General features: G+C 43.9%; 1 protein-coding gene across 5 annotated transcripts in view; it reads right to left on the bottom strand.

Annotated features, from left to right (window-relative positions):
• Window positions 1–2,530: 2,530 nt before the first annotated feature.
• Window positions 2,531–23,876, bottom strand: part of SEPTIN6 (septin 6) — a 53,240-nt gene continuing 31,894 nt past the window's right edge. Inside the window, exons 6-10 of one of the 5 annotated variants that reach the window (XM_058196706.1) lie at window positions 22,267–22,363; window positions 18,158–18,326; window positions 16,811–16,943; window positions 15,819–16,009; window positions 2,531–3,809 (exon numbers count right to left, since the gene is read on the bottom strand). In XM_058196706.1, the coding sequence (XP_058052689.1) occupies window positions 3,800–3,809; window positions 15,819–16,009; window positions 16,811–16,943; window positions 18,158–18,326; window positions 22,267–22,363 (600 nt within the window). In that variant the 3' untranslated portion in view covers window positions 2,531–3,799. Of the gene's footprint in view, window positions 3,810–5,729; window positions 7,254–7,358; window positions 9,520–11,369; window positions 11,772–15,818; window positions 16,010–16,810; window positions 16,944–18,157; window positions 18,327–22,266; window positions 22,364–23,876 lie in introns of those variants that run through there. The other 4 variants (XM_058196704.1, XM_058196705.1, XM_058196703.1 and 1 more) reach the window with 4 other exon arrangements.

The following is a 23,876-nucleotide window of genomic DNA, read 5'->3' on the forward strand; positions in this document are numbered from 1 at the left end:
CCAAGTGTGATTGGACACAGAACAGAACAGAACAGAATAGAATAGAATAGAATTTTTTATTGGCCAAGTGTGATTGGACACAGAATAGAATAGAATAGAATAGAATAGAATAGAATAGAATAGAATTTTATTGACTAAGTGTGATTGGACACAGAACAGAACAGAACAGAACAGAATAGAATAGAATTTTTTATTGGCCAAGCTCCTGCCCTCTGGAACGAGCTGTCTCCGGGGCTTCGTCAACTTCCCGACCTCCGGACCTTCCACCGCGAGCTGAAGACGTTATTGTTTCGACGTGCAGGACTAGCTTAAACGTAGTTTTAAATCGGGGTTTTAAACTGGGGTTTTAAATGGGGTTTTTTAATTGTATTTAAAATTTTTAGGCCATATATCGAATTAGTTTTTTATACTGTTTTTTAATCTGTATTATATGTGTTTTGGTTTTTTACTGGCTGTGAACCGCCCTGAGTCCTTCGGGAGAAGGGCGGTATACAAATGTAATAAATAAATATACAAGTTGAGGGCTATCTGGTCCTTCTACAGATCTCAAGCAAAGTTGATTTCAAGAGCTGGCTTTCTCTCCCCAGCTCTATTAGCTTCCAATTCACTCTAAGCTGTGGTTTCTTGGATAATCCACACCAGAGGTGAGTTTCAGCAGGTTCTGACCAATTCTGGAGAACCGGGAGCGGAAATTTTGAGTAGTTCGGAGAACCGGTAGTAAAAGTTCTGACTGACCCTGTCCCCATCTATTCTCTGCCTCCCAAGTCCCAGCTGATCGGGAGGAAATGGGGATTTTGCAGTAATCTTCCCCTGCTACGCCCACCAAGCCATGCCACACTCACAGAACCGTAGTAAAAATTTTTGAAACCCACCACTGATTCACACATAGAATTCACATACGAATAAGTCTTCATCTACGACTTATCAGTTACGATGAAATGCACTAAAGCCCCAAGCCAGACCAAATGATGGCTTAATAGGATGTGTGAATTTAACAGCAGAAGTACATCTTGAGGGCACTCAGAGGCAAATGAGCTCACTATTTGTATTATTTCTTAAATGCAGGGAGGCTCCCAACTTCCAGAATACCAAATCGCCTTTTGATTCAGAAAAGAAAACGACTTAACGAAGCAATTATGGCATGGGAATTTTCCTGGAACACCAGCTGGAAAGCTTTCTGTGCTGAAGAAAACTCTAATAACTTTACTTAGATGGTAAACATTACACAGTACATGAGTGTTATGAGTTGAGTGAGTTTTTAATCCTTCGCTTAGTCAAACCTGAAAGGACTGGAAGAAGGGACCGAAAGCTTGGCTCCCTCCAGGTAGGCTGAGTAATTATGCTGAAAATGGGTCTTACTTGCTCCTCCACCTCTGATGGCTGGAAACATTGTGGATGATCTCTGGAGGGTCCAAAAATGGATCTTGATCCCCTCCTGATAGTGGTGTTATGGTCCGCCAGCAGCCTGCGGAGCTGGCAATGGAGTTGGAGAGCGATGAGGCTGAGGAAGAACATGGACCAGTCCTGGAGGCTGGGGAAGACCCGGATGAGGGCTCTACGTTGGAGGCAGAGGTGGGGCCAGGGCCATCGGGGAGTGAGGTGCGGACTCCAGAGCCTGATAGTAGTGAGGCAGAGAAACAGAAGGAGCCTGTTCCTAGTGCATGCATGAGAAGAGCTGCCAGAAGGCAAGAGCAGCTCAAGCAGAAAGGGCAACTCGGGAGTAGGGCCAAGAGATGATTGGCCCCTCCCATAAGGCTTAAAACAGAGCAGCAACAGCATTTGGGCTCTTTGCCGGAAAACAACATTGATAGCCTTGCTCCTTGTCTTGATGCATTTATTTCTTGTCGGCGTCTTCTGCTTTTGAACTTTTACCAAGAAAACCCTTTGGCGGTTTGCCTAATTAGACCAAGGTTGGTGATAAGATTGAAGAATTGTGTTAGGAAGAATTTGTTTTGATTTAGTTTGGACTATGTTGAGAATGAGTTAATTCTCAGCTATTCTAATAAAGTCTGTTTTGGAACTGATTACTATTACCTGATTACTACTACCTACTTGGGCTTAGGTCACAACAGGTGGGACACATTGTAGGATATCTCTGGAGCGTCTGAGAATAGATCTTGATCTCCTCCTGATGGTGGGGCACCTTGCAGAAGATCTCTGGAGACTTTTAAGTCTTCATTAATTGGAATGAAATTGTTTTTAAAAGTGGTTCCTCTATAATTTAAGGAATTGGGGGAGCATTCTTTGGAAGATCCGTTCTTCAATATCCATAGTATAACTTCACCTGATGCTTGCTAACCGCAAAATTTACGCGAATGTGACTTTTGTTGTTCCATCCAAAACGTGACCATCGGAGAAACCCATAGAAGGAAATAATGACCAAGAAAACGCTTTCTTTCGGGAGGGTAAGTTTTTATTGAAAATCGACATTAGAAAGGTATTAAGTTCAACAGTGCTGGTTCGCTCACGTGGATCATGTAAATTATATATATATATATATATGTATATATATATATATATATATATATATATATATATATATATATATATATATATGTATATATATATATATATCGAGTGCAGCTGTCCAATCACAACTGTTCATAACAAAAGGTCTTTTAAAAAAAAAGAAGAGACAAGAAAAAACGTATACTTGGGAACCAGGCCATGCAGTGAATGGTTCCAAATACAATCCCCAAAAATTCCCCGTTAGGTACATTTTTAAGGGCAGTGACACATGACTTGCAACAATAACTTTGAAAAACAAGAGGATGCATTGACAATTTATTTTCCCTCGCCTGCCTTTAATATAGAAGCATCTGGTTTTTCCCCCCCTTCCTTCGAAAAGGTTTTAAAGGGGTTAGAACTTTAAAGGGAATAATCCTACAACAATACTACTACTTAGGTCTTTATACATCTCTCTTTCTCTCCCTCAAATGCTTAAGGCTCTTTGTGCATTTTAAGAATTCTCGCAAAGACAGCAGAAGAAATCATTTCTACGGGACAGGAGGAGAGATTTTCAGCCATGAACTTTTCCAGTTCTCAACGCAATACGCTGAATAGAAACACATTTAGCGGATTTTATTTATTTATTTATTTATTTTAATTAGCAAACATCCGTTACTTTTTAAAACTGAAATGGCAGGTTATCTAAGGCTTCCCCCGCCCCACCCCAATGAAAAATATAATTTTCCCTCTCTAAACTCCCCCGCTGTCCTTTTACTCGGCGTTCAAAGTAAATATTCCTCAGAGGTAGCAAAAGTCTTTTTTTTCTCCTTCTGTGTGTTGTTCGTTGCATAATTTTTCTTTTATTCCGCACCAACCCATGAAGAAGGAATAGGACAATTTTTATCCCCCCCCGCTCCCCGCACTACTCGAAAAAACATGATCATGACAGGCAAAAGTAGGAAGGGAATAACAATAACCATAACCCACAATAAGTCCTGTCTCAGTGTGAAGTAGCCACCTCATGAATTGGACTACAATATTTGGGGGGGGAGGGCTGTAGAATATGTCTACACGCTCGCCTTTCCCATTATTTTTCCATCTTCTCGCAAAGCGCAAGATACCTCCTCTTAAAAAAATAAAAAAATAAAATCCCAAACACCCACACACACACATGGAAAAAACAGGAGTGGGAGAAAACGAACCCCAAATCTTTTTCCTTTTGTTCCAGGCTAAATTTCTTTTTTTTTTTTAATTTTTTCTGGTCTGCCCCTCCCTTCCCCAGCAGGATGGGTGTCCCTAGGTTCGCTCAAGTAGACGTCTTCTCAGAGAAAATGCAGCAGGTGGAGACAGGTTAGAAAAAGCTACAGAGGGAAAGAGAGAAAAGAGAAAAAAGAAAGGGAGGTTGGTCACTTCAACGGCAGAGAGATAAAAAGAGGCAATCGAAGGCAAAGCAGATTATGGACAACCAAGGAATGACATCGAATGGAAAGAAGGAGGGGGGGAAAAACAAACAAACAAACAAAAAAAAAACCCAGGCCAGGAAATCTTATGTTTTTCACTGCCCTGTTAGGAACTCAAGCATCAACACCATCAAAAGAGGACGCCCACGTGAAATATCAGGTGGTCCTCGTTTAGCGACCAAAATTGGGACCAGCGACTCGGTCGTTAAGTGAAGCGGAGGGCCTAATTGATAACTGCCATGATGCCGATGATCAGATTTCCTTTGCTTTGCATACAGGGGTGGGCTTCAAAAATTTTAGCAAGGGGTTCTCTGTCTGGTTGCTGCGTGGGCGTGGCCGTGGTGGGCGTGGCCTAATCAGCCTCCTGCACCATGGCAGAGGGGGGGCATTTTTGCCCTCCCTGGGCTCCGGAGGCTTTTCTTGAGCCTCCGGGAGGGCGAAAACGCCCTCCCCAGGCTCTGGAGGCCCTCTAGAATCCAGAAATGGGCCCGTTTCTAGACTTCCCAAACTTCCGTTGGCCCATTTTTAGCCCTCCACGAGCCGCCATGCACACCCTACACTTACCTGCATCCAAAATGGGCCGCGTGGAGATTCCTGGGAGAGGAGGGGTGAGCGGGGCCAGCCAGAAGTGGGATTTGGGGGGGGGGTCTCCAAACTGCAGGGAATCTTAGCTAGAGGTTCTCCCGAACCCCTGCGAACCCCCAGCCGCCCACCCGTTTGCCTATCTGTGAAAGTCGTAAACGTGAGGATGGGCTGCAAAGGTATTTTCTAGTCACCGCTTTCGTTGCACATTGTCACTAAATGAGGCAGCCGCTAAAGGAGGACTACCTGGTGCAGTGCACATTTTAGTAGATAAGACTGCAGACGGTTCTCGGGGTGGAAGAAAACGCAGGGAGGCACAATACAAACAGACATATATATGTTTCAAATCAAATGCAAACATTCCGAAGAAAAGCGAGGCAGAAGTACAGAGCAAGACTCGCTGAATGAGCTCTCTGTGGTTGATACCCAACATTTGAAATTCGGGGATATTTAACCCCTTGGGGATGGAAACTTTACCCTAGTTCCGCGGGGAAAGGATTCAAAATTGGCTTTTCCCCCCCCATACTAAAATATCTCCTTGCATTATGTGCTTTTTGGAAAAGGAACAAAAACTTAGGCGGGGCAACCCAAATTTAAATTGTATGAATATAAGGATAATAAACTCCCTGCAATGATTACAGGAGGTTAAGCAAGGTAGAAAACCATTCAGTTAATTGATATTCGATACCATCCATCTTTAAGCTGGTATCTTTCAGTCATTCTAAACTTCAAAACCCATACTCCACATCATCATCTTCATTTAATGACCCCCATAATCCATTGCGGGGTGGAGTCGGGGCAACTGACTGGAGCTAGCAGAGTGTTTACTGGCCGGATGCCCTTCCTGTCGCCAATGCGGAGTTTTGTTCAGCAGATAATATTCTCACGGTGCCCAAAGAGAGAAATAGCTGCCTTTACCTAGGATCGAACTCACAGCCTCCTGATTGTGAGGCGAGGGCTCCATCTCTAGGCCACCGCACCACTCCTAAAACCCATATTCCACAGCCCTGTGGGAAAAGGCCTTGATGGCTAGCAATGATGGGACTGAAATCCTTCACATTAGCAGGGAAGCAAGTTGGAATAGGCTAAAGGATCATTAAAAAAACCAAAACCTTGAGGATATGGGCGCAGTTCAAACAGAGCCTCAATTAATTTGCAAGACATTTGGACTCTCGGAAAAAATTCTCGAATGTCAACATTCAACCTTGGGGAAAGTTGCATCAGTATATGGGATATCAATAGAAGAGGATATTTGGAGCTCAGGGATGAAGTGAAGGGTCCTTGGTTGTCTCTGAGCTTGGTGGTTTTCTTGCAGGCGTTTCATCACCCAACTAGGTAACATCATCAAATGATGCTGGGTCATGAAACTTCTGCAACCCCCGCCCCCCAAGAACACCAAGGACCCTACAGTATATACCATTCTTCCGTGTTATTTTTACCCCGTAGTGCGAGTAGCAGAGTCAGAAATCTAAGCAAGGCTTAGCTTTTTTCCCTGTTCTTAAATTGATCATCTTCTAAAACAAAATCATAGTATGTAATATATTTATAGCACGGCTTTCTTCCCAACGGCGAAGAAGCTACAGGCAAACTCATCCTTGGCTTGCTGCTGGAAAAATTTCAGGAACATGAACCATTTTATTTTTCAGGAATCCACCTGTTAAACTTAGAAATCCAGAATTGGATCTTAAATATCCTTAGTCTCATCTCAGCTTCATTTTCATGTTTGGGGCAATGAAAAAGCTCTGAGCAAATGGAAGAGCTCTGGGCATCCATCAGAACCCTGACACAAAGAGGGGTACGGAGTCCCGTGTGGATTTTACTCCGCTAGTCGCTGCCGACTTTAGGGTGCTCATCTCCCTTTCAAGCCAGCACTGTCTGAAGACAGTTTCCGTGGTCATGTGACCAGCATGACATCACGGAGCGCTGTTACTTTCCCACCGAAGTGGTACCTATTTATCTACTTGCATTTGCATGCTTTCGAACTGCTAGGTTGGGAGGAGCTGAGATGAGGACGGGAGCTCACCCCGTCACGTGGCGCCGGGGTCTCAAACCTGGTCTGACAGCTCTTCAGCTGACAACCTCAGCGTCTTAACCGTTGCGCAACCAAGCCGCCCCTAAAGGGGTGTACTGTATGCCCATCATCTAATTAAAAACTGTTTATAAACCCCGTGACTCATTAAAATGGCTTCCTTCATGTGATTTCATGTGATTGCAAGTGATCCAACTTACAAAGAAATGAATAAAGGGCAGTGTGGGAAATAACACAACTTATACAATAAAGAGTATTCAGAGGGTGCGTGTACCCAGATACTGCACACAATTTTTTTCTCCCCTTAGTCGCCATTCAACGAGATTTTGATGTTTTTGATAGGCCTTTGTTCATAGCACCGCATAGTCATCACCCCATTCCCTGCAAATGGACATCTGAAAATACAACATCAAGGATTGTGTAGCAAGGACTTTTGCTGACGATAGGTGGGCTGGAATTGCAAGGCAACCTATACTGGGCATCCTAAACAATCCACAGCGTACAAAAACAGAAAAAAAGCTGCAATATCGGTCTTTTACATCAGGCGCGCACCACGATAAGAGCCGAAACAGCAAATAAAAAATAATGTAAACGATTTGCGTAGAGTATAAAATGGCGTCCTGGGAGGCCCATGAGATGACCTTGGCGGAACGGGAGAGCAATAAATAAGTGAAGGTCGACATCCCAGCTCAGTATATTCAAGGGGGAACTACTCAGTACATAGCCAGGGATTACTGTAAAAGAAGGGTAACAACAACAAAACAAAGCAAAAAAAAAAAAAGAATAAAAACAAAGCATTAACCAGAATCGTTTTGATGTTTATTTTTCTTTTTAAAAAAAAAAAAAGAACTTCCCATCGAAGATAAGGACAACCAACTCTAAAGCAACTTTTCTCGGTTTGGAGATCCTACAAACCAGAGGTGGGTTTCAGCAGGTTCTGACCAGTTCTGGAGAACCGGGAGCGGAAATTTTGAGTAGTTCGGAGAACCAGTAGTAAAAATTCTGACTGGCCAAGCCCCCATCAGCTGATTGGGAGGAAATGGGGATTTTGCAGTATCCTTCCCCTGGAGTGGGGTCGGAATGGAGATTTTACAGTATCCTTCCCCTGCCACGCCCACCAAACCCAAACCACGCCCACCAAGCCATGCCACGCCCACCAAGCCACGCCCACAGAAACGGTAGTAAAAAAAATTGAAACCCACCACTGCTACAAATATACGGTAAGTAGCTCCATAAATTCTCAGCAACCGTCATAAGATCTGAGAAACTTCTAGAGTCAAAACGAGAATGACCATTCCAGAAAAACGACTGCTAAATAATTTACTAGCTCTTTCTGGATGATCAAAAGTGGGTTGGTTGGTTGATTGCTTGGTTGGTGTGTGTGTGTTTGTACCTCACATACCTCATATATTGAATGTTTCCTTGCGTCAATATGAGTCTTCAGTGTTATGCATTCATTTCCTGCCAGGAAAATGAATAAAATCTGCACTATTGAACTGCCTTAGCTTCTCTCATGCCACATGGGAAATGTTAGTTACTTTATAAGCCTGCCCAAAATTCCTTGCTCTTCAATCAAGCTTTCCATGACTAAAAGTAGGAATGAAGGACGCCTTAGAATTCTTTACTTATTTCTTTTCCCAGCTTTGGGGCAGAAAAAAAAGTCCATTTTTTAAAAACAGATGCAACTTCCTATTTTTTAAGCAACCACTTTTGCTTATTTATCCCTGAGGGATGAAATATTAGAGGGAGAACATAGCAATACTAATAGGGAAGCAAAGCCCATTAAATATGGATGAGGGCATTGATTATAGATTGGCTATAGACTCTAGCTAGGTGTCACTCAATGGTAAAATTCTTGCTTATACATTGAAAGTCCAAGGTTCAACATTCAGGATGGGAAAAGCTAAAAACAGCTTTGGTTACATCTTCAAATTCCTATTGCACTCATTTTGTTGTGTTTGTAACGGTCAAGAGAGACAGAGAAAGTCAACAATCGGATGAACAAAACTCCCTCCTTAAAAATATCCTAAAAAGTTCTTCCAAAAAAAGCAAAGAGAAAAATGAACCTTCTCTCTCTTTGGAAAAGAAAAAACCCAGCTCTTAACCAGACATGCAGCTTGTGCACAAACACACCCACCTAGGCACAATCTGTGGCTTACTGAAATGCTGATGCTCAACATTTGGGGACATCAATACTGACAGAAACTGCTGGTCAACAGGATTAAAAACAGAACGGTATTTGGAGCTTAGCTCATCAGATCCAAGAAAGAATTGCCAAAAAAAATCTTTGCCAAAACAGTCAAGAGAATACAGCCTCTTTTTTTGCATTCGGGAAAACCGAACAAAACAGAAAATAAAAAAAGGCAGAAACAGAAGAAGAAAATGCATTAGAAAGAAAAGGTACAGAGATGAAATGCGTATTAATTCAAAATGTGGATTTTGTGTGGTTGTTTTTTTTCCAGGGGAAAGGTCTGCAGGAAGCTTGCATTGAAAACAAACAACAACCAAAAAAAGGATTAATGTTTCTCTCATTAATTTAAGATAAATAAGGTGTTTGAACCAGAGATGGGCAGCATAATTTTCAAATTCAGTGTCACACCGAGAGATACTGTATGAGACACACAGACCATTGTTGATATATGACATTCAAAGGTGTGTACTTTATGGCAGATGCTGCTTGGTTGAAAATCAACATACAGTATTTATCAACTGTGAACTTCTTATGCTGGAAAAAAATATAAATAGTTGATTTAAAAAAAAAACTGACTTTAAGGTTTAAGAACACCCTTAATGGAGGAATAAAATGACCGCAACGAATTAGAAGCAATATTTATCTGTCTTTTAAACTTCTTCAGCCCTTAAGCTTATATAAACCACCTAGCAATTTTAAAAAGGGAATGTTTCCAACTTAGGATCTTGTAACACTGGCCAAGAAAGAAACGCAGACAAGCATTAACACAATTCGGGCATCGCCACAATCTACTTGCCCATCCCTGGTGTCTAAATTATAAGAAGAAAGGGAGAAAAATTGGTTAGGTGTTTTTTTTTTAATTGTTTAAACATGCTTGGAGTCTACAGCATTATGTTTGCCACATTTTTAATATATATATATATATTTGGTGCTAGCAGATTGCAGCTGGAAGTTTAGGTGGATGCAGGGAAACGCATGCGCCATGCAAAATTCCTTTGCCTAAATTAAAGCTGGAAAGATTCGGGAATGGTTGGGAAGGATCTTCCGAACGAAGAACCGCTTGCCTTGTTCTCCGACACTTTGTTTTTCACCTATAATCTGAGGGACCAAAAAAAGAGGCTTCTTTGACTCACAACTCAGGGTTGGACATGGCCACCTGCCAAAAGCCATTCAAAAGCTAACAAGGACTCACAATGTTTATCCCAGTTGCTCCCCAGCCTTGGGTTATGTATGCTCGGAGACCAGGATAAACAAATCTATTGTTTGGGCTCGTTTTTTATCTTGCTGATGTCGTCCTGAAGACAAACTGTTGGTTTTTCTCTTTTCTGTTCTTAGCTTGTCTTTCATTCTGGGCGCATACTGTTCTGGAAAAAGTCCTTTAACCCCAGAAAAAACGTGTTTAAAATTATGTATCAGACTCACCCACTGACTATTGTAAAAAGGTTCCCGGTTGAGTCAAGTAAGACTTCATTCTATAAACAGTTGGAAGGTTTATTCTTTTTCCCCAGTAGTGGAAGGTTTCGTTACTGCTGGATCTTAACCAGCTTAGCAACTAAAGGCCAATAACACTATAGGTAGTCCTTGGCTTGTGACTACAATTGGGACTAGAATTTCTGTCGCTAAGCAAGATGGTTGTTAAGTGATCCGGGCTGAATTTTATGACCTGTTTTGCCATGGTGGTTAGGCAAGTCTTGAGATTGTTAAGCAAATCTGACTTCCCCATCGACTTTGCTTGTCAGAAGTCAGCTGGGAAGTTGCAAACGGCTATTGCAGAATTCGGCAACCATCGTAAATACGGTTGCCAATCAGCCAAATTTGGGTCTCCCGACTGTGGGAATCCTATGACCGTCATAAGTACAAGGACCGATTGTAAGTCACTTTTTTAGCACCATTTTGTTTTCCGGTCGCTCATAGAATGTGCTAAAGTAAGGCCAACCTTTGCACCATGTGTGTCCAGAATCAACATCAACTTTTAACGACACCATAATCCCTTGCGGGGTGGAGTCGGGGCAATTGAATGGAGCTAGCAGAGTGTTTACTGGCCGGATGCCTTTCCTGTCACCAGTGCTGAGTTTTGTTCAGCGGATATATGTTCATTGTGCCCAGAGAGAGAAATATCTGCCTCTACTCAGGATTGAACTCACAGCCTCCTGATTGTGAGGCGAGAGCTCCACCTCTAGGCCACCACACCACTCCTATCCAGAATGGGAGAGGGGATGAAAAAAAATGTCCCTTCATCAACCTCAGTTACTTATGTAAACTTATGCAAACCAGTGGTGAAATCCTCTGTGGATTGCCACTGGTTTGCTGCCTGCACATGCATGGTGCACACCAAACACACGCTGCGTGCACATGCATGATGCTTGCCAAATGCACACGGTGTACATACATGTGCAGTGCGCACCAAACATGCACTTTGCGCAGAAAAAGGAGGCTTAACAAGGTAAGTGGGAGCGGAACAGCTATGCTGCGTGATTTAGATTCGCTAGAAAGAAGGATTTCCTGCTTTCTAGTGAATCTAAATCACGCAGCACAGCTGATCGTCTGAAATACCGGTTCAGACAAACCAGTAGCTTTTTTTTTTACTACCGGCTCGCCCGAACCGGTAGCTGTTATCACTACCGGTTTGCCTGAACCAGTAGCATTTCATCGCTGATGTAAACCTTATGTAAACCAGTATCAGGCACCAACACACAAAAAAAACATGGCGGAAGGGGGAAGAAAAACTGTGATGCAGTTCGGAAGAAAGATTTTTAATACTTTAAAAAAATACGGAACACTTTAAAAAATGTTTGTGGCGGTTCAAATAGCCGACGTAGAAGGAAAAAGATCTTCTACCTGCCTTCACCTTACTTAGAAGGAAGGATGCGTAACTGGAAATTCTGTTATGTTGGGAATGGCCAAAAATACTAGGAGTCGGACGATTCAGGAGGATTGTGTCTGGTCTGGCACAAGGGGGTGGATCCCACACTGCCTTGCCTTCTCGGTTTAGTCACAGCTTACCAACACAAAGTGCCATCATGCACCGTGCATGCGCCATGCAGCAAACAGCAGGGATTAACTGAAAAATAGCACACAAATAACAACTAAGAGGAAGGCAAATGTAGCGCAATGAAAAAGTAAGGGACAAAAGAAATAAAAGAACATATATATAGCAATAATACTTAGCAATAGCACTTAGACTTATATACCGCTTTACAGTGCTTTACAGCCCCCTCTGTTGTGCCTCGTCCGCTTTCCCCGCAGCCGGGCCCATCTTATCTGCTTCCGAACGCTGAGGAATGTCCTAGCATGCCTCCCGGCCCCAGCCCTGGCTCCATGCCCAGACAGGCCGAGGAGGAAGAAGTGCCTCCAACCCCCAGCTCTGGCTCCATGCCCAGGCAAACGGAGCAACTAGACCCCTCCCCCTCCCCCACAGCATGTGAGCCTGAGGAAGGTCAATTACCAACAGCTGCAGACTGGAGTGACCCTCGCTTCAGGAGAATTGATAAGCGGCGTCAACAGAAGGAAGGGAGGGGCAGGCCTGGATAAGTGCTGAGTCATGGAGCCACACCCCATGGCCTATATAAAGGACCTGCTTTCTGGCATTCTCTGAGTCAGGCAAAGTCTAACATATCTTGCTGAAGTCACTTTCTGGTCTTCTGCCTGCCTTGAGAACTTTGCTAGGACTTTGGCAGAGCTGCAGAGGCACGCCTGATTCAGATTTCCCTGACCCGGCCGTCAGCGGAGGAGTGGGACACTACACCCTCTAAGCAGTTTACAGAATCAGCCTATGGCCCCCAACAATCTGAGTCCTCATTTTACCCACCTCGGAAGGATGGAAGGCTGAGTCAACCTTGAGCCTGGTGAGATTCGAACTGCCAAACTGCTGGTGATCAGAAGAAGTAGCCTGCAGTACTGCACTCTAACTACTGCGCCACCGTGGCTCTTTAAATATATATATATAAAACCCTTGATATTTTTTTTCTCGTATTATTTCAGCAGCGGTGGGGAAAAAAAACCTTAAAAACCTTAAAATAATGTTTGCAGGGAGCCAGGAAACGGTCAATCTGGGGAAGACTTGGTGAAAGGATAAAAATGGAAAAGATGGAAAATGGAAAAATAAAAGCCTCTTTTATTTTTGAGAAGGCCTGCTTAGCTATCGTTTTGCAACTTGATAAAGTTAGGAGGAACGGTGGATTTTTATCTGGCCTGCTTGCTTCTCCTTCCCATATCTCATGGTGGTGGGGAGGACTGAAAAATGTCCCTTTATGAACCTCAGTTACTTACTGCAGTATATAAAGCAGCATCAAGTAACCCCCCCCCCAAAAAAAAATCAAGGTGGAAAATGGAAGACGCTCTCTGAGCCCACCCCTGAAATCAAAAATGCAATATCAGGTGTGTTTGTTTTTTTTTAATTCAGTTGTATAGAATGTGAAGGATGTGTATTTTTGTTTTATTTTTATAGTTTTTCTTATGTATAATGAGATACGTAAGCACAGGGCATTAGTTCGTTTTGGGCGTTCCTTTGCACTAGAATCACTAACGTCCGCCTGGACTACAAATGGTTTATTTGGGTCGGCTCCACTGCGAATAGGCGTTTTAATTGTTCAAAGGATTTTTGACAGTCCATTGTCCAAGCTAGGGGTTGGTTAGGTTTTTAGCCCTCGTCACTTCCCACCTGGACTATTGCAATGCTCTCTACATGGGGCTCCCCTTGAAGAGTACCAGGAGGCTCCAGCTAGTCCAGAATGCGGCCGCGCGGGTGATAGAGGGGGCACCGCGTTGCTCCCATATAACACCTATCCTGCGCGGCCTGCACTGGCTGCCGGTAGCCTTCCGGGTGCAATTCAAGGTGCTGGTTACCACCTTTAAAGCGCTCCATGGCTTAGGACCGGGGTATTTGCGAGACCGCCTTCTGCCACCGATTCCCTCCCAACGACCTGTGCACTCCCACAGAGCGGGCCTCCTCAGGGTGCCGTCGACCAAACAATGTAGGTTGGCGGCCCCCGGGGGGGGGGCCTTCTCTGTGGCGGCACCGGCCCTATGGAACGAGCTACCTCCGGGATTACGCCAACTCCCCGACCTCCGGGCCTTCAAACATGAACTGAAGACTTTACTATTTCACCGAGCGGGACTAGCCTAAGACATATTTTAGCGAAATTTTTAAGGGGTTTTAATCGGTCCTTGACCGTTTTAGTTGATTCGGCCAGTAAATATTTGTTCTTAATTGTTTTTAAATATTGTTATTTATTATATTTATATTGTATTGGTGTGGGTATTTTAATAATTGGCTGTAAACCGCCCTGAGTCCTCCGGGAGATGGTGCGGTATAGAAATGTAATTATAAATAAATAAATAAATAAAAATAAATAGTAATCCCGTCAAGGGGAGAGCAAATTTGCAAATCCCAGGAAGCTTGGAAGGTGCTTACATGTTCGTGGGGGTTGCCAGTCTAGCTCCGCCTTCACCTTCCCCGGGTGCATTTCGATTCCTTGATTCGATACCCTGTAGCCCAGGTAGTCCGAGGGCTCCTTGTGGAACTCGCATTTTGACAGCTTTGCATCAAGTTTGGCCACTAGGAGTTTTTTTTTTTTAAGCACTTGCCTCACTAATTTGATATGCTCTTCCATATTCCATATTTTCTGGAACGCTGACATAATGTACATTGAAGACGGCATTTAATTTCGTTGTTCGAGATGCAATGACAATAAAGTTAAAAGGATTGGCTCCACATTAATAACAATAAGATGTGTTAATGCGTTGCTAGCATTAGGGAATTCTGGAGGTTGAAATCCATACATTTTAAAGTTGCTAAGGTGGAAACTAACTTAAAGCTTCAACCTCAGACTGAAGAGTTTCTTCGACTCTCCAGATAATGCAAACAAGAGAAGGCTATTTTCTTCCTATATGCCTGAGGTAAAAGTCACCTGTATCCCTAAAGGAGTGACTCTTTGAGGTAAGAGAAGTCAATGGTCTAAGAAGAGGGAGGAGCACATGGCCTCAAAGACAGGTTTCCTTTCAGGAGGTGAGGTAAGCAAGATGGAATCAACAGTGTGAACTAGATGATCTAACTCCATCTTCTCGCTCCAGCCACACCGTAGAAACCATATTGTGTCTGTTGTGGTCCCTTGGCAGCCTGCGGAGCTGGCAAAAGAGTCGGACAGTGTGGAGGTTGGGGAGGAACATGGGCCAGTCCTGGAGTCTGGGGAAGGCTCGGACAAGGGCTCTGCATCAGAGGCAGAGATGGGGCCAGGGCCATCTGGGAGTTATGTGCTGCCTCCGGAACCTCCAGAGTCTGACGTCAGAGAGGAAGAGGAACAGAGGGAGCCTGTTCCCAGTGCGCTCATGTGCAGAGCTGCCAGAAGGCAAGAGCAGTTAAGACAAAAGGGGCGACTCGGGAGTAAGGCTTGGAGATGATTGGCTCCTCCCATAAGACATAAAAGAGGAGCAAAGGCATGTGAGCCTTTGCAGGAAGCAACTTTGTTCGTACTGGTCAGTTTAAATTCTGAAGCTCCGTTTTGACTCTGTGCTCCGTGTGGCCTTGCAAAGCTAATGGCCAATGAAGTCTTTGGCAGCGTATCAAGGGAGATAAAGATGGGTGCTTATCAGCCTTATCCCGAAGGACTATGGCAGACTTCTGCCGCACTCTTTGCAAACTATTTGTGACTCATCACGGGCTGGGAGTGAACAGAATTCACAGCCGTTGAAATAAAAAGAGGGTTTTTGGGACTCGTTGTGTGTTTTTTACTGTCTCAGGAAGCCTAGGTCAGAACAGTGTCTTTCTGGTCAGGCAGTTCTGTAAGTTAGATACGGCCAGTTTTTATGATGGGAAACCAATCTTTTGGACTTTGGAGATGGCTTCAGAGACCGTCCACCATCTTTCAAGTAGCAAAGCCCAAGAAACGTTGCTACGAACAGATGGGAAATCGCCAGGTGTTGATTAAACCGGTTGAGGAACAACCCAAGCGATCCTATTGCTCTACCTATCCATGCCCCGAACAGCTCAGCTCCCAAAGAGGATTTCAAAAAAGCGGTAAGGCGTGTTGGTGGTACTCCAAGGATGGTCAAAAGGCCTCAACTATGGAGAAAAGAAGGAGGGAAAAAAAGGCCAAAGATGCCCACTTACTTTTTTCTCTCCTTTTCCCTTTTCAGTGTCTGTGAACCTCCTGCCTGCTGAGCCTGAGACTGGAGCAGTTCAGCTGCTGTCTTCCTCTGCTTAAACGCGTTGACTTCATCGTCCAAGGATTTCTTCTTGTCTTCCAGCTTCTTCTTCTCATCCTGGTGCAGCTTCTTCAGACGATCGAATTTCTCGTGGAGCTGGAATAAGGGTATCAAGGCACACAAGTCGTTGCCAATTCTCAAAGGGGATGTTGTGACTCCAGCTCCTGGACCTGGCCCCATGCCCGAAAGTGACTCCGAGAGTGAGGGGGAAGGGCCGGTAAGGATTACCTCGGGAGCAGGAGCCAGAACCAGACCAGTCGAGGACGTAATGAGGCCGTCATCCCCTGATTCCTCCCTTCCCCAGGCTACGCCTTCAGACCCAGCTGATAATAATAATCAAGCTTGGCTTGACCCGCGCTTCAGAAGATTAGAGAGGCGGCGTCATCAAAAGGAAGGGTGGGGCTCCACAGGATATATAAGGAGTTTTGGGACTGCTCTCACTCCACGGGAAGCAAAGTTTAGTTGATCCATTTCAAAAAGAGCTGAAAGTCTTGCAACGTGAGTCCTTCGTTTGAACTTTGGCAGGCAGCTGCGATTTCTCTGCCAGGACTGATAAGAGCCCTGAATCCACTGGCTGAAGGCCAGCTCGTGGGTCTGAAGTGGGGAAGGAGACAGAACAGGGGAGATCCTCGACGTAATCAAGAGACATCTAGAACTCATGCAGGAACCATGAAGTTCCTCAGAAACTTACTAAAGGCCTGGAACAAAGTGATCTAAGTACAAGACTGTCTCAAAACACTCAAGGAAGACAGTTATGGGGCTCTGCCATCCCATAACCCACTTGCTTTGTGAAGAGATAACACATGAGAGACACAGAAGCTTCAATCAAATGTCACTTCGACATGAGATGGGCAGCAAATAAATATAATCAATCAATCAATCAATCAATCAATTCACCTCTTTTTCAGCCTCCTTCAGCTCCGCTTCCTTCTCTTTCACCCTCTGGACAAACATCTGTCTCATTTCCTCTTCTTTCTTCTGAAGTTCTCCAAGAAATTCATTCCTTTTGGCCTCGTAGGTTTCTTGTAAACTACAGCAGAGATGGGGGAAGAAGGCAACGTTGAAAAGAGGGGGGGGGGGGAAACCAGTCAATTCAGCGTGAGACACCTTACAGCTCATGTCATACAAAACCTATTAATGCCTTGGGCTTGTACCTCTGCAGAATCAAGATTATATTAGGTAGTCCTCGGCTTATGGCCACAACATTTCTTTTGCTGAGACTTTGGTTAAATGAGTTTTGCTCCATTTTATGACCTGTCTGGCCACTGTTGTTAAAGTGAATGCCTTCAGTTGATAAGTTAGTAACCCAGTTGTTAAGTGAAGCTGGCTTCTGCCATTGACTTTACTCATCAGAAGGTCTCAAAAGGGGAATCATATGAGAATAGAATAGAATAGAACAGAAGAGGAAGAGGAAGTAGAGTGGAATAAAATAGAATAGAGCAGAAGAGGAAAAGAGTAGAGTAGAGTAGAGTAGAGTAGAATAGAGTAGAGTAGAATAGAATAGAATAAAATAGAATAGAATAGAATAGAACACAGCAGAAGAGGAAGAGAGTAGAGTAGAATAGAATAGAATAGAATAGAATAGAATAGAATAGAATAGAATAGAATAGAATAGAATAGAATAGAATAGAATAGAATAGAGCAGAAGAGGAATGGAATGGAATGGAATAGAGCAGAAGAGGAAGTAGAGTTTAGAGTAGAGTGGAGTAGAGTAGAGTAGAGTAGAGTAGAAGAGAAGAGAAGAGAAGAGAAGAGGAAGAGGAATAGAGTAAAGTAGAGTAGAATAGAAGTAGGATAGGATAGGATAGGATGGGATAGGATAGGATAGGATAGGATAGGATAGGATAGGACATAGAACAGAATATTCTTTATTGGGCAAGTGTTATTGGACACACAAGGAATTTGTCTCTGGTACTCTCAGTGTACATACAAACAACAAAGTGTTAGATCATATATAACTGACCAAACAATATTTGAAATATCTCTTAGCTGGTATACGAAGGCCATGAAGGAATCTGAGACCAATGTTTATGTTTTTAACAAGAAGTTTGGTCGTGTTTTTTTCCCCCTCTAAGTGGATTTTTTTCCTCCTACCAATGTTGTATTAAGTACCGCCGTAGTGCAGGGATAACTGTTAAAGCAGGTGACAAAATTTTACTCAGGCAGCAGCAACTACCATCATCGTGGTTTATTTTGGGGACAGCCCCCTTCCTTCCAGGGGTGCCCCGATCTAATAACCCATACCTGAACGGCTTGCTGTCGGGATCGGTGTCCTTAAATCCCATTTCTTCCAGTTTACACCGTCGGTATAACTCATAATGGCGCGTGTGGGTTTGTTCGCGAAGATCTTCCATGTTTACCCGGATCAACATCTCTCTGAGTTTCACAAAGTCGCAGTGGGTTTCGTTTTCCACTGGGTGGGGTCGATAAAAAGAGGGCGACCGATAAAGTTTGTCCAATTGCACGTTGCTCTACTACAATATTGTCCCTCTGTCTTAGTGACTTTGAGATGTGGGGACAGGGGTGGGCTGCTGGGAGTTTGCAGGAGTTCGGGAGAACCTCTAGCTAAGATTCTGTGCAGTTTGGAGAACCTCCAAATCCCACACCTAGCTGGCCCTGCCCAGCCCAGCCCTCCCCTCCCCTCCCAGGAGTCCCCACGCGGCCCATTTTGGATGCAGGTAAGCGCAGGGCGTGTGCAGAGGCTTGAGGAGGGCAAAAAATGGGCCTATCAGAAGTTCATTTCCAGCCTCCAGAGGGCCTCCGGAGCCTGGGGAGGCCATTTTTCCCCTTCCGGAGGCTCAAGGAAAGCCTCCAGAGCCCAGGGAGGGCAAAAACTCTCCCCCCCCCCGTGGTTTAGAAGGCCAACTAGGCCACGCCCACCATGGCCACACCCACCCAGCAACCGGGCAGAGAACCCCTTGCTACAATTTTTTAAGCCCATTCCTGGGTGGGGACCTCAACTCCCAGAATTCCCCAGCCAGTATGACTGGCAGGGGGAATTCTGGGAGTTGAAGTCCATCTATCTTCAAGCTGCCATGGTTGAAAACAGAACAAGAAACTTACAATGACATCTAAGAAAGAAAAGCAATCACAGAGTGAACCAAAGAGCAGATACGATTCCCACCACCTTTCCAATATTTATATAGGCTAAATATGCGATGAGAACAGTATTTACTTGTTCAGTACAGTTAACATAAGCAGGAGAATATTTAAGGAAGGAATTTTGAGGAGTTTCCACCCCCCAAAAAAATCCAAAATATTTAAAAATAAATATTTTAATGATGCAGTCCTCTTGACACTGATGATGTGACTTATTTTGGTAATGAAACGTCTGCAAGGAAACAACCAAACTCAGAGAATAACAGAATAACAGCACTGGAAGGGACCTTTGGAGGTCTTCTTGTCCAGGTCCCTTTAAGACTTGTGGACTTCAACTCCCAGAGTCCCTCAGCCAGCAAAGCTGGCTGAGGGACTCTGGGAGTTGAAGTCCACAAGTCTTAAAGGGACCAAGGTTGGAGACCCCTGTTCTAGTCCAACCCCCTGCCCAAACAGGAAACCCTACACCATTTTAGACAAATGGTTGTCCAATCTCTTCTTGGAAACCTCCAGTGTTGGAGCACCCACAACTTCTGGTGGCAAATCGTTCCACTGATGAATTGTTCTAGCTATCAGGAGATTTCTCCTGAATTCTAGGTTGCTCCTCTCCTTGATGAGTTTCCATCCGTTGCTTCTTCTTGAACAGAAACTCAACTCTAAAAGTTATTACACAGGTGGGAACTTTCATGGGACCTTCTATTGTATAGGAAACCTACAGTAGTAGGATTCAAATAATTTAACAACTGGTTCTCTGCCTTAATGAGTTCTTCCAACAACCAGTTTGCCAAACTGCTCAGAATGTTAACAACCGGTTCTTCCCGAAGTGGTGCGAACTGGCTGAATCCCATCACTGGGAACCTATCGTGTTCAGGATCAGCTGCACACGGTCAAGTTAACCCAGCAAGGAAGAACATTGAAATCCTAGGCTTAGAAAACTTGGAACTCCGTCGCCTTCGACAAGACCTAAGCTTAACTCACAGAATCATCTATTGTAATGTCCTTCCTGTTAAAGACTACTTCAGCTTTAATTGCAATAATACTAGAGCAACTAATAGATTTAAACTTAATGTCAACCGCTTTAATCTAGATTGCAGAAAATATGACTTCTGTAACAGAATCATCAGTGCTTGGAATACTTTACCTGACTCTGTGGTCTCTTCCCATAATCCTAAAAGCTTTAACCAAAAACTTTCTACTATTGTAGGCAATCACCTCACCCCATTCCTAAGGGGACCATAAGGGGCGTGCATAAGCGCACAAACGTGCCTACCGTTCCTGTCCTATTTTTCTTTTCTTCTTCCTATATATATGCTTATACCTCCTTATATTTACCCATATATGTGTTTATTTACTATATAATAAATTATACTATATATAATTCTGTGGCTCCTGAGGACGTGGACAGGTTGCTGGGGAGGCTGCATGCCACTACATGTTTACTGGACCCGTGCCCCTCCTGGCTGGTGCTGGCCACTCAGGATGTGACACGAGGCTGGCTCCGGGGTATTATAAATGCTTCTTTGATGGAGGGGGTCTTTCCCGCTGCCTTGAAAGAGGCGGTGGTGAGACCCCTCCTCAAGAAGCCTTCCCTGGACCCAGCTATTTTGGGTAATTATCGTCCAGTCTCCAACCTTCGCTTTGTGGCGAAGGTTGTAGAGAGTGTGGTGGCACGGCAGTTCCCTCAGTACCTGGAGGAAGCTGTCTATCTAGACCCGTTCCAGTCCGGCTTCCGGCCCGGGTATAGCACGGAGACAGCTTTGGTCGCGTTGGTGGATGACCTCTGGAGGGCCAGGGATAGGGGTTGCTCCTGTTGGATCTCTCATCGGCTTTTGATACCATCGACCATGGTATCCTGCTGCGCCGGTTGGAGGGGTTGGGAGTGGGAGGCACCGTTTATTGGTGGTTCTCCTCCTACCTCTCCGACCGGTCGCAGACGGTGTTGACAGGGGGGCAGAGATCGGCCGCAAGGCGCCTCACTTGTGGGGTGCCGCAGGGGTCGATTCTCTCGCCTCTCCTGTTCAACATCTACATGAAGCCGTTGGGCGAGGTCATCAGTGGCTTTGGGGTGAGTTATCATCTGTACGCTGATGATACTCAGCTGTACTTTTCCACCCCAGGCCACCCCAGCGAAGCTGTCGAAGTGCTGTCCCGTTGTTTGGAGGCCGTACGGGTCTGGATGGGGAGAAACAGACTCAGACTCAATCCACCCAAGACGGAGTGGCTGTGGATGCCGGCATCCCGGTACAGTCAGCTGCAACCGCGGCTGACTGTTGGGGCGAGTCACTGGCCCCAACGGAAAGGGTGCGCAACTTGGGCGTTCTCCTGGATGAACGGCTGTCGTTTGAAGATCACTTGACGGCCGCTCCAGGAGAGCTTTTACCAGGTCCGCCTGGTCCGCCAGTTGCGCCTTTCTTGACCGGGATGCCTTATGCACGGTCACTCATGCTCGCCACTTCGACTGGATTATTGCAATGCTCTCTACATGGGGCTATCTTTGAAGTGTACCGGAGACTGCAGTTAGTCCAGAATGCAGCTGCGTGGGTGATTGAGGAGCACCGCGTTGCTCCCGGTAACACCACTCCTGCGCAGTCTGCACTGGCTACCTGTGGTCTTCCGGTGCGCTTCAAGGTTTTGGTTACCACCTTCAAAGCGCCCATGGCTTAGGGCCCGGTACTTACGGGACCGCCTGCTGTTTCCACATGCCTCCCACCGACCCGTGCGCTCTCACAGAGAGGGTCTTCTCAGGTGCCGTCCGCCAAGCAGTGTCGGCTGGCGGCCCCAGGAAGGTCCTTCTCTGTGGGAGCACCTACTCTCTGGAACGAACTTCCCCCCGGTTTACGCCAATTGCCTGACCTTCGGACCTTCCGCCGGGAACTGAAAACTTATTTATTTATACAAGCAGGACTGGCCTGACTTTTTAAATTCTAAATTTAAATTTTAAACTTTTAATGGTAATTTTATTGGGTATTTTTATGGTCGATCGACGGTTTTAATTTGGCCTTTTATTGAATAAGCTTTTTAATGGTTATTTTAATATGTATATTAATTGTTTTAAATGAAGGCTGTACACCGCCCTGAGTCCTTCGGGAGAAGGGCGGTATAGAAGTTTGATAAATAAATAAATAAATAAATAAATAAATAAATAAATAATCTTTTTGTATGATACCTACATATATTGTTGTGACAAAATAAAATAAATAAATAAAACATTTTGTCAAAAAGCCCCCAAGGTCTCTTGAAGTAGCCGCTTTACTTACCTTGTACTATTCCCCATGGATACTGACGTGCCTTCATCATCTTATTCCCTATCTTGATTTCTTCTGTGCTGCCAATGATGGCAAAAGGTAAATGAGCCTGGAGCACACATATACACACCAAAAAACAAAACGAAACAGAAAATGCACCTTCAATATTAGTTGAAATATCAGACATTGCAGGCAGAAGCCACAATTTTATCAAACTTGGGTGGCTTTCACGGTTTATCCCAATAATAACAATAAGGTAATACTTTACATACATGGTTAAATCTGTAAATCGTACCTCTCTACTTGCATTTTATTTATTAGTGGTTATTCCTTTATTTATTCATTCAGTTTCTACAGTCACCCAACTCAACCAACTCAGCCTCTGGTGGCTTACAGTTCAAAAATTAAAGAACCATTAAAACAAAAACAATAAACCAGTAAAAGCATCTAGAAAACTTTAGTAGATTTGTTGGTATTTTTATTTCTCCCACCCGCCCTCTATTCATGTTATAGCTATGTTAATTTAGTTATGTGATAGTGTTTGTTAATGATAGTTCAATTAAAAAACAAACTAAAATCAAAATATACTTTTTAAAAAAATAATTTTTATTAAACAGATTTTTTAAAAAAACAAAAAAACAAAAAAGAAATATTAACACTTTCTTCTTTTCAACAGTTTCGTGTCAGTAATCAATACTTATACATTTTCTCTCTCTTATTCTAATGTATCGTTTATACATATACTTCTAATATATCATATATATATATCACTATAATATATTATATTCTAATTATTTTATTTACATATATACTTAGATATACACGTGTACCCAATTTCCTTTCCACAATTTTTGTTTCTTCCTATTTGTTCTTCTCTTTCTACTCCTAATTTAGCCATTATTTAATCTTTCCTTGCCTTTTTACTTTTTTCCCCTTTTCCTCCAACCATTTATACCATCTCTCCCATATATTTGAAAAAATATACTTTTTTCAACATTGTGTTTATTTTATTTATTTATTTTTCATATTTTTATACCGCCCTATCTCCCTAGGGACTCAGGGCGGTTAACAACCAGATAAAAATATACATATAAATACAAATAAAAACATCCATTAAAAAACTTATTATAATTGGCCGAATAATTAAAATGATGATAATAAAAATAATAAAATCCCCATTAAAACCAATTCGAATTTAAAATCTAGTCCAGTCCTGCGCAAATAAATAGATGTGTCTTAAGCTCGCGGCGAAAGGTTCGGAGGTCAGGAAGTTGGCGAAGTCCTGGGGGAAGCTCATTCCAGCGGGTGGGAGCCCCCACAGAGAAGGCCCTTCCCCTGGGTGTCGCCAGCTGGCATTGTCTGGCCGACGGCACCCTGAGGAGTCCCTCTCTGTGAGAGCGCACTGGTCGGTGAGAGGTATCCGGTAGCATTGTGCATGAGGGCAGGAACCATAGAGGGCAAGGAAGTCCTGCCTAAATGTCTGGAACAGAGATCAGGTGTGAATATTTTTTTTCCAATGTCCCAAAGGTGCTTTTTTTTCCAAGAGGGTCTCTGGTGGCTCAGCAGACTAAGTCTATCTGTTATTAACACAGCTGCTTGCAATTACTGCAAGTTCAAGCCCC

This window comes from Ahaetulla prasina, chromosome 11 (genome assembly GCF_028640845.1).
Source record: "Ahaetulla prasina isolate Xishuangbanna chromosome 11, ASM2864084v1, whole genome shotgun sequence".
Taxonomy (NCBI): Eukaryota; Metazoa; Chordata; class Lepidosauria; order Squamata; family Colubridae; genus Ahaetulla; species Ahaetulla prasina.